General features: G+C 48.6%; 1 protein-coding gene across 3 annotated transcripts in view; it reads right to left on the minus strand.

Moving 5' to 3' along the window:
* RPIA (ribose 5-phosphate isomerase A) overlaps positions 1–11,004 on the minus strand; it is a 37,442-nt gene extending 26,438 nt beyond the window's left edge. The window contains exons 1-3 of one of the 3 annotated variants that reach the window (XM_080658188.1): positions 10,680–11,004; positions 4,401–4,461; positions 2,655–2,710 (exon numbers count right to left, since the gene is read on the minus strand). In XM_080658188.1, the coding sequence (XP_080514314.1) occupies positions 2,655–2,710; positions 4,401–4,461; positions 10,680–10,961 (399 nt within the window). In that variant the 5' untranslated portion in view covers positions 10,962–11,004. The remainder of the gene's footprint in view (positions 1–2,654; positions 2,711–4,400; positions 4,462–10,679) is intronic. The other 2 variants (XM_080658190.1, XM_080658189.1) reach the window with 2 other exon arrangements.
* Between the last annotated feature and the right edge of the window lie 251 nt (positions 11,005–11,255).

The following is an 11,255-nucleotide window of genomic DNA, read 5'->3' on the forward strand; positions in this document are numbered from 1 at the left end:
CCACATTGAGCCAACAGCTGAGTAAATAACTGATCCTTGTGAGTTCAATCCAAAAGGAGTCATTTTGGAGGTCACACAGTGATAAGTTAAGGACAGACCAAGGACCAGAATTTGTGTCTCCTACTTCCTGTCCTATGTAGGAACTAGGAATGGGTTAGAAGGGAAATGGAGAGAACGAAAGAAGGAAAAAAGGAGGACAACCCTGCTTATAAATGAAGTTACCTGACAAAATAATATGCTACTAATAATGCTATAAACAGTAGCAACTTGAAAGGAGTCTTTGTGCTCTTGGCATTCCTCCTCTGCCTAATAATCTCTGCCCTCTCCCAGACTCCAACACTCATGTCCAATTCAAAGACCAGCCTTTCTAGGAAGCCTTCCCCAAGCCCCTGGCAGAGTGGGCTCTCTCCTGCTCCTAAAAGACACATATCTCTACTTCTTCTCTACTATATATTTGTGACAAATGACACACATAAATTCACCCAACGAGCACTTGCAGAGTGCCTAAGAGCCAGGCACAACACTAGGATTATGGAGACAGCGAATAACACCTTGCATACACAGGGAGCCTCATATCCCTGATAAAAATATATACACCCTCAATAATCACTATGTTCAACTGATTCTGCTTCCTCACCATCAGAGCACTAGCCGCCCACCCCTGCACTGGTCCAGAGTCCAGGTCCAGAGTTCAGCATGAGAGGGCTGGGAGGTAAGTGCTATCTATGTTGTGTAGCTGGGAGGCCTGCGGCTAACGCCCCTGCCCCATACCTACTCTTATTTCCCCAGATAATAAGCAATACATGAGCATAGGATCTGTACTTTTTGTAAACAGTGTGCACCCCATTCACATATGGAAGACCCTTACTAGGACCTCAGATCCCCTGGGCTGGAAGCCTCTGAGCTTGCTCCCATCAGCAAATCCTCCAACCCTCCCTTCTTCCATCTCCGCTGGAGGCCCATGTGAGTACCCTGCACACACAGAGAGGTCATGCTCACAAATGATCTGAGTGTTAGGGATGGAACTGTGCTCCCCCAAGAAAGATATGTTGACATTCTAGCCACCCATACCTCAGTGTACCTTATTTGGAGAGAGGGTTCTTATGTTAGGGGCAAAAATAGAATATTGGGGACTAGTTATGGTTATGGGAAATATTAATCATACCCTGTTAACCATGACTGCCTTGTTCTGATTAAAGAAAGGACATTTTAATGTGGCTATGGCTGGAGGTTGTACGCCCCCAGGACCTGGGAGTCAACCTTGAAATGCAGTCCATGCTCATTCAAGAACTGCCTATTATCATGGAAAGATTGACAACATTGTTGCCCAAACAATGGAATACCACCCCTGCCCACATTGCCTTCTTCCCCATGCCTGTAATCCCAACTTCCCCATACCTGTAATCCCTACTTCTCCATGTAATCTTTATCCTATCCTATATAAGCAGCTGGCTTATGGGGGGCTACAGAGCAGATTTTTGTGGATGACCTGCGGCTCTCCCTTACTGCCACCAGTATTGGAATAAACACTCATATATGATTCAACCCTGTCTCTGCTTAATTGGCTCAAGTAGTGACAGGCAGCTTGGACCCACTGATTGTCTGGTTACATATTCTGGCAATAATGAAGGAACGTATGCGAGATCCCTCTAGGGTGAGTACCGGGGACCCCACTTGCTGCCTGGACTGGGGGTTCCTGGGGCTGAGGCTTGGACTCTTATTTGCAGCGCTGCCAGGAATTTTCCTGTTCAGAGTCCCAGCCGCAGCCTCAGCAATCCCCGTCTCACCTGAGACTTAAGTTGAATCAAGCATTTTTGTAGGAGGAATCAAGCATTTCGTATGGCATGAGAAGCACTTGCTGCCTCTCATCTGGGCTTCCTTCTAAGGAAGCATGTACTGTGTATTGCAGTACTGTGTACTGCATGGGAGGCATTTTACTACCTCTTGTCTGGGCAAGCCTGATCAGCTCGGGTGGCAAGGGACCTCCAGTGTCCTTGCCTGGTCTCCAAGCCATTAGTCTGATCCACTCTGGGACAAGAGACATTGCTCTGCTTCAGTCAGTTTTAAATGCAGGCATTTGTCCGCCTTTCATACCATGTCCCCACCTCTTTGACAAAGTTGATGAACATACCTCACACATCACAAGACAGGGACAGCAGTAAGTACTAACCATGGAAGAGGTTTCTGTGGCCGGACAGACAAGGAGCATGGTGTGAAGTTCTTGTCTGTTGGTTGTGCACACCTATAAATATTGTACATAGAGTGTCTCTGTTGATTGTTGTTTTGTGTCTCTTTGTGTTTGGTTTACTTTGTTTAAATATGGGGCACAGGAATTAACAAATTAGACACAGCTGAGGAGACAATTATCAACAAGGAAAGGTCGCCTGGAGAACAGTGTCTTGTGTACATTCATGTGGTTCCTTTTGTGTCATGTTGTATTTTGTGCTCTTTGGTCAGCACCTCCACAAGGGTTGGCACGGCTTGGTAGAGAGCAAGCTACATAACCAGACACGATTTCAGTAAATACACTCTCCTGCTCCCGGCCCTCTCACAGGGAACAACCCTGGGTGCACACCCCACAGCCACACCTCCATGTGCTCAGGGACCCGGAAGATTCAGCAGCCACTAAGATGCAGAATGGAAAGCAGGCCCACCTGGAAGGACGTGGGAACACAGACGAGGTTCAGGTTCTCCTGCTTCACTCTTTCAGCTGTGGAGAGAGAAACATGTCGGTGGGTCTTCACTCTCTCACTTCACTTTTCTTGTCTTGGACACATTTGCTCAAATCCAACAGAAAAGGAAAGTCTGCCTTTCATACCATGTCCCCCCTTTTTGACAAAAGTTGATGAACATACCTCACACATCACAAGGCGGGGACAGTAAAAAGCCTAAGGCAGTAAGTACTAACTATGGAAGAGCAACCAGTGTCTGCAATTATGTGCCTGGCAATAGTCAAGGAACTGTGTACCTGTGAACTCTTTTAATCCTAAAGGTCAGTTATAACCCAAAGGAAAGGTACAATTATTACTTCCATTTTACAGAAGAGGAAACTGAGGCAGAGAGGTAGAGGATCTGGATAGTTACACAGCTAACAAGGGGCAGAACTGGAATATGACCCCTGGCAGTCTACCTTCAGTCTTTTTTTTTTTTTTTTTTTTTTAAATATATTTTATTGATTTTTTACAGAGAGGAAGGGAGAGGGATAGAGAGTTAGAAACATCGATGAGAGAGAAACATCGATCAGCTGCCTCCTGCACACCCCCTACTGGGGATGTGCCCGCAACCAAGGTACATGCCCTTGACCGGAATCGAACCTGGGACCCTTCAATCCGCAGGCCGACGCTCTATCCACTGAGCCAAACCGGTTTCAGCTACCTTCAGTCTTAAATACTTCCCTATACTGCCTTTTACAAGGAAAAGCTAGAAGTCAATTTTCACATTTAATACAAAAAATATAATCATTTGTAGCCCCAGAGGGTTGTTAGAGTGGGTTTATTCATGCATTTGGTGTTTCTACCTTTCAAGAAAACTTAATTTTTTTAAAAAAGGTCTTAAGAAAAACACTGTCTTGTTAAAGCTTAAGTTTTTTTCATCACTGGGTTGCATCTTGTGAGGTTTAGATGTCACTATTACAAAACCCACAGTTAATTCTTGAACTTAAAATCCTCCACACACTCAGTGCTAAGGCCCAAGGATGTACAAGTTACAGCCCCTGTTCGGCCCATGAGGCAGCTTCCAGAAGCCAACACACCAGCACCACAGCCACTCCTTAAAGACAGAGTGGTGCTGGACTTTGTCTCCTGAGCACTTTGCCCTGGAACTAGAGGAGGCCAGCACTCTAGCAAGCCTCTCCTCTGGGCTTTGTTCTTACAAACAAAAGCAGGGCAGTAAAGCCTGTGGAGCAGCCACAGGGGCTGGGAATTCCTGCCCCCTTCCTAAGCACAGAGACACCCTAATCAGAAAAAGCCAGCATCTTCGAGAACCAGGCAGCAACTGAGGGGACCTCCCATTCACTCAGGGTCAAGCCTGCACTGACCTTAATTTGTTTACCTGAGACTGTCTGAGGGTCAGGGAGCTTGCCTCAAGGTCCCTGAGACCAAACACAAACACACACACACACACACACTGATGAGGATAAAATTCTTTTGAGACCTCACTCTAAGTCTGCTCCTCCCCTTCAGCTGTGTAAACAAAGCTAGGGCAACCCCCAAAGATGGCTGAAGAGACCCAAGAATTTCTCTCTCAGGGAAAAGCAGGAACACACAGCTGACAGACAAGCAGCTCCAGTGCTGGAGCCATACCCAGCAGGTGTTTTCTATGCCCCAATCCTGCCCCCAGCTTCTACCACCCCATAGCATCCATACCTGACAAAACATACAGGAAACAGCCCAAGGACATACCTATTCGCTGCACAGCATGGACAATTGTAGAACCACTTCCAATTCCCAGCACTTGGTTATTCTGACAAAAAAAAGAAAAAAAACAAAACTTAATAATACCATCTTTTATTCCCTCTCCAGCCTGCTTCCTAGAGCAATAAAATTATTATGAACAATAATTCACCAACGAGAGTACAAGGCAAGCACTGTGCCCATTTTATAGAAACATCAACCTGGTCTTTATTATAGTGCCCAGGGGCAGTTTATCAGCAGAGCCCTTCTCCTTTCATCTGACACTGACATCACCATCTCCTCCTGATGAAAGATACACTGAGCAAGTTTACAAATGAGAAGAGTTGACTTGAGCAAAAACTGATTTGAATTGGGCAACATCCAATCTAGTAGATAGAGAGGAGGCTCCACAGAACTGTCCAAAATGAAAGACTTTCACAGACTTCCCTCTAAGGGATGGCAGTGTCTATCCGGCTGACTGACTGGATTAAGATTCCATTTCTGGGAGAGCCAAAACTGTCATTAAGTCTTGGTTTGGTGACGTGGGGCTTAGCATATGTGACTCCATTTGGGCCTGTTGTCTAATAGTTAACCCTCCCTACATCCTGTCACACAAAAGGCTTGGCTCACTTTCAACATAAAGTAACTGAAGTTGTCCTAATAGTGGCTAGCAGATGAGCACTGAAAGATCCCTGACCAACCCCTGGGCCAGGTGATCAGAAAGGAAAAGCTCTGGGCATTAATAAGTCAAGGTTTCTGGCTTCGGTGCCTTTTCAGAAGAGCTTAACATCTAGAAGGTAGGGGACTGACCATAGATACCTTACTTAGGTAGCATCACAGGGAACCAGAGGGACATATCCAGCCCACAATCTAGAGCTCCCCCAGAGTTGACAGAAGAGGAGTCTGAAGTAACCTCAAAACAGCAAATTGTATCAGCTTCTATCCAGGTGATGCAAGCCTGCCTCAGAGAATCTGCAAAGATGGCAAAGGCTTAATTAGGAACATGAGAAAAAGTCTTCATCTGCAATAGGAAGGCCTTGTAAAGATGTAGAACACTTCCTGAGTGCAAAGGACAAGAAACAGACATCACACTTGTGAGCCTGCCTTCTTAACAAAGGGGAAGGTGCCTAGGAGCAGGGGCAGAGCTGGGGCCCAGCAGAGGACAGTTAAACCACAAACAGCACTAGGTCAGAGCACAAACACTCAGGAACTAATATGGAGCTCAGTTCCTCAGCAACTTCCTGGGAGCAAAGTCCTGCCAGTCTAAGGCAAAATGGCTCAACTGTATTTCAGGTCCACACCCAGAAAAGCAGCAAAACCAAACAAGTGACACTACAGCTGACCTCAGGACCAGCAGCACTGAATGATGACCCCCTACCCTGGCACCAACCAATCAATCAGTGGAGACCCCTCCTTGTGGTTCTTGGGTTCTCCATGAGAAATGGAGAGAATACCCCACAGACATTTCCAGACAGATTTTATCAAGCTTATGCTAGAGCTCAAAGGAGGCAGCACAGAGGAAAGGAAGGTCCTCTGAACAGGCTCAGAGGCTGGCTCTGCTTGGCTACTTTTAGAAGCTAGGGACAAACTGGGGGGTCTTTTTGAAAAAGGCCGGCTTGCAGAATTTTCCATTCCTGGCTTGGGTGACTTCCCATCAGGGGTGGCTATAATCCCAGAAACTGGCAGATCTGAGCTCAGGGTGGCTATCTCCAAGTTCTCCATCCATCCAGATGTGGAGATGGTTACCACAATAGAACACCAATAGAACACCAGTGGACTACAAATTGGACCTACTCCCCAGAGATTCAACCCACCAACAATTCCACAACCTCCATATTTATGTCCAAACTTCACATGATTCATTGAACTAGGAAGGTCCCATTGTACCACTGCATGAAGATAAGGAGCGTATCCTTTTCAGGACTGGGAGACACAAACACAGAGATGACCAGAACATAAGACACCTAAGAGATATAAAGTGCTACAAAATCAAAGACAATATGCGCCCCCGCCCCCCCTTATGAGGCTAAGGAAAAACTGAAAGGAAGAAATGGCCTTTGCAGCAAATCCTGAAGGACGTACATGATTTTAACATAAAGGCAGAGTGCTGGAAGCCATCGCTTGCCAATACTGTCATGAGAGTGCACCAAGGAACACCAAAGGCAGATGGACCTTGGGCTGACGCTAAGCACCTTGTTCCCTAAGCACAGATTGTTGAGATAGTGGTGGCTCAAGGCAATTCCCTAACCCAGTGGTTGGCAAACTCATTAGTCAACAGAGCCAAATATCAACAGTACAACGACTGAAATTTCTTTTGAGAGCCAAATTTTTTAAACTTAAACTTCTTCTAACGCCACTTATTCAAAATAGACTCGCCCAGGCCGTGGTATTTTGTGGAAGAGCCACACTCAAGGGACCAAAGAGCCGCATGTGGCTCACGAGCCGCAGTTTGTCAACCAAGGCCCTAACCAGATAATCCTTTTGTCTATGGATCCTTCCCACCTGGCTGAGTACCTAAGCTTACAATAGATTCTCCAGGTGTGTCACATGGAGGTCAGGATGAAGCCCCAGGAGGGCCACAGTGACAAGAGCAGATGAGAGCTTCAGAAGATAATGCTGGGAGGCTGATAGAGGGGAGAAGATAAAGGCAACCACTATCATCTGACCCTGGGGAGAGCCTAAATGGGGCTGGTAGGTCAAAGAAAAAGGTCAGCTCTAAGAACATTCCAAAGATGGAACCAATAGGACTTAGCATATAATCTACCCTGATAATCTTACACACGTGAGTAAAGGAATCCAAGTTCCAAATGCTAGAGGACAAAACGGCCCTTAGATCAGTGGTTCTCAACCTTTCTAAAGCCGCAACCCTTTAATACAGTTCCTCATGTTGTGGTGACCCCCAACCATAAAATTATTTTCGTTGCTACTTCATAACTGTAATTTTGCTACTGTTATGAATCGTAATGTAAATATCTGTGTTTTCCGATGGTCTTAGGCTCTACAACAGCGGCCCACAGGTTGAGAACCGCTAGCAGGGTCACCTAAGACCATCGGAAAACATTACGATTCATAACATTACGATTCATAACAGTAGCAAAATTACAGTTATGAAGTAGCAATGAAAATAATTTTATGGTTGGGGGTCACCACAACATGAGGAACTGTATTAAAGGGTCGCGGCATTAGTAAGATTGAGAACCACTGGCTTAGATGGAGTAAAGGTTACCCCCTGGAGAGAGCAATTAATTACATGACAATTAAATACATGGATATGCTCAATAAATGTGTATTTGAATTAGTTATCCCACTTGCAAAGTATCCAGGACCAGACTCTTCCCGCCCCCCCCCACCCCCGCTCTAACCACACTTCTGATAACCATACCAACTGACACTGCTGGGCACTCAATAAATACCTGGTAAACAAAGGAAAGAATAAATCACCATTAAACAGCAGAAAATACAAAATTGAAGTAGTGTTGGAATCTCAGGAAAGAATGTTGGTATGAAAGTGGGTGCCACTGACATTGGGTGAGGTGCCCCCAAAAGGCCCTGGAGATCTCCACAGAATTACCTGGCAACTTTTGGAATAATATAGCTAGAATCTAGTGTTTTGGGGCTTTAGCCTGAGGTGGGGGCTTACAAATTTTATTTAAGCAAATATCCTATCTAATAAAAGAGTAACATGCAAATTAACCATCACTCTGCTACACCCACAAGCCACACCCACAAGCCACACCCACAAGCCAATCAGGAGCCAATATATAAATAAACCCAACCAAGATGGCTACAGCCACAGAGAGCAGGAGGGAGGCTTGCCTTTCCCCAGCAATGGAGGAAGCCAAGCTTTCCGCCTGCCCTTGCCGGCCTAGGCCTCCACTCAAGGCTACAAAGTTTCAGTGATAGAAGATACATAAACCCAAACAGAAATGGCGGCAGCCACGGAGCTGGAAAGAGCAGGAGGCTAGGCTTGCCCCCGGCGATGGAGGAAGCCAAGCTTTCCGCACACCCTGGCCAGCCCAGGCCTCGCTTAAGGCTACAAAGTTTCAATTATAGAAGATACATAAATCCCAATAGAAATGGCTGCCACCATGGAGCAAGCAGAAGGCTTGACTCTGCTCCAGGCTACAAAGTTTCAATTGTAGAAGATAAATAAACCCCAGATACCAGGGCCTCCACTTGGGTCGCCAGGAGGCGTGGCTGGCCTGCAAACCACCACAGGCCCCTCGCCCAGGCCGCCCCACGCCCCAAGGGAACCCCCACCCTGATCCGGGACACCCTTCAGGGCAAACCAGCTGGCCCCCACCCATGCACCAGGCCTCTATCCTATCTAAAAGAGTAATATGCAGATTGACTGTCACTCCAACACACACAATGGCTGCTCCCATGTGGTCAAAGATGGCTGCCCCCATGTGGACACAAGATGTCCACCACAAGATGGCCAGCAGGGGAGGGCAGTTGGGGGCGATCAGGCCAGCAGGGGAGGGCAGTTGGGAGGGAGCAGGCCTGCAAGGGAGGGCAGTTGGGGGCGATCAGGCCAGCAGGGGAGGGCAGTTGGGAGGGACCAGGCCTGCAAGGGAGGGCAGTTGGGAGCGATCAAGCCTGCAGGGGAGGGCAGTTGGGGGGACCCAGGCCTGCAGGGGAGAGCAGTTGGGGGGGACAAGGCCTGCAGGGGAGAGCAGTTGGGGGTGACCAGGCCTGCAGGGCAGGGCAGTTAGGGGTGACCAGGCCGGCAGGGGAGGGAAGTTAGGGGAAAACAGGCTGGCAGGGGAGCAGTTAGGCATCAATCAGGCTGGCAGGGGAGTGGTTAGGGGGTGATCAGGCTGGCCGGCAGAAGCGGTTAGGGGCAATCAGGAAGGCAGGCGGGCGAGCAATTGGGAGCCAGCAGTCCTGGATTTTGAGAGGGATGTCCGACTGCCCGTTTGGGATCGGGCTTAAACGGGCAGTCAGACATCCCTCGAGAGGTCCCAGATTGGAGAGGGTGCAGGCTGGGCTGAGGAACACGCCCCCGTGCACGAATTTCATGCACCTCGCCTCTAGTGTAATTATAAAACAAAGGTCAGGAAGACATGCACCACCAAATATTAATGCAAACAGGTTAACAGGAAAACTAAGATACGGGGCTTTTCTAATTGTATCGATTTCTTTTTATTTACCTGTCCATTAGCTATTCACTTTATCCAGGCACTTTGAAATCTCAGCTTATTGTCCCAATTTTGCAGCTGAGGCACTGAATCCCAAAAGTAGAGCCAAAGTACACATTTTACATTAACTCTGTGAATTACCACAGAAAATCCTATTGCTAACCAGACCTGTAACAAGTGACACCAGGACAGGGCAGCTGTGGACGTGGTGGAAGGTACTACCTAACAGGAGTCACTAGGTTCTGGAGGATCCTTGGCCATTCCTTCTACAGAACATGCTGAGCCAGCTTACTGCACTGGCCCCTCCCACTTAAACAGGCTGTGTGGGGATCAAACATCATCTATGTAAGCAAAATAACTTTGTAAGCTAATGTATTCTCAAGCACTAGCACTAGAAGATAATACAATTTTTTAAGTAGAAAAGACAAAAAGCCAATAAAGTCTACTAAGAAACTCCACCTAAGGACAAAGATACTCTACTTGGCTACCCAAATATTTTAATTAAGATAATTAACTTGATAGGCAACAACAAATCCACTCGGGTTAAAAGATTCCACTAACAGCAAGAATCACACCCGCTTAACAAACAAGTGAGGCCAAGACCTCACCACTAACAGTCGAACATCTCGGAACAGCATCCTCCAGGCTTCAAATGTCCACCCCGCCCCGTCGAAGGGGCGTTTAACGCCCAGGTCTTCCCCTCAGACTCTGTCTCCCCTGTCCTCTGGCGAGTACACTCAGGAGCGGGCGCGCCAAGCTAAAAACTACTTGGAGTCAAATGTGAAGGCAATTTTCAAGCCAGTTCTCCACCGGCTTCCCAGGAATGTGAAGAGAAGACCTGTCAGCAGCCCGGAACTCATCAGGTTCCCTTAGTTGGTAAGGAAACCAGAGGGCAAGTCTCTTCCGGCCCCACTCAACATCAGACACCACCCAGGCTCCGCTTTGCAAACCTGTTGTCGGGCCACACAAAGAGTCTTTGGGAAGCTCGCCCCCAGCAGACCCCACATCAAAACGGCCTTTAAGGAGCAGGGAAGAAACCCGGGGAAAGGCGCGTCCCCTCCCAGCTCACGCAGCCCACGCCCTTCCAGGAACAAGGGCGTCCCAGCGGAGCCCACCAGCAGCCCAGCCCGCAGCCCGAGCTGCTCACCCTCACATGATTCTCCACCGCCGCGTGGCCCGCAAGCTTCTTGGCCTCCTCGGCCTTGGACATCGTGGAGGGGGCTGGGAAGGCACTACTGGCTTCCTTGACGTTGGGGCTTGTTTGGCCCGCGCCGCCGGTCCCGGAATGAGCGCACACCGGCGGCTGCACGTGGGAGCCCGGGGCACCCCACCTGTTCCCGCCTCCTCCAGAGGCCGCGCCCCCGGCCCGTCCGGGCAGCGGGGCCAGGACCCGCCCGTAGAGGGTGCTGAAGGGCCCGGGGCGCTGCATCCCGACGCCTAGCTCCAGCCACAGCCACGGTCCCGCCCCAGGTTCTTCCGGAAGGCTAGTCGTCACGCGCACGTACGGCGCCCGCGCGGAGCTTCCTGGGAAATGTAATTCTGTGGCTTTCGAAGTCCTGAGGCGCGCTTCAGCCTGGACTACCAGCCCCACAATGCTCCTCCAAGGGCACGCAAATCCCGGCTACCGGTTTAGGCGCATTGGCCTGTGTGGCGGGAATAGCCGCGGTTGCGTGAATCATAGAGGTTTTTCTGTCTTCCTGTGTTTTTGAGGAGGGGGTGTACC

The sequence above is a fragment of the Plecotus auritus genome (assembly GCF_963455305.1).
Source record: "Plecotus auritus genome assembly, chromosome: 2".
Taxonomy (NCBI): domain Eukaryota; kingdom Metazoa; phylum Chordata; class Mammalia; order Chiroptera; family Vespertilionidae; genus Plecotus; species Plecotus auritus.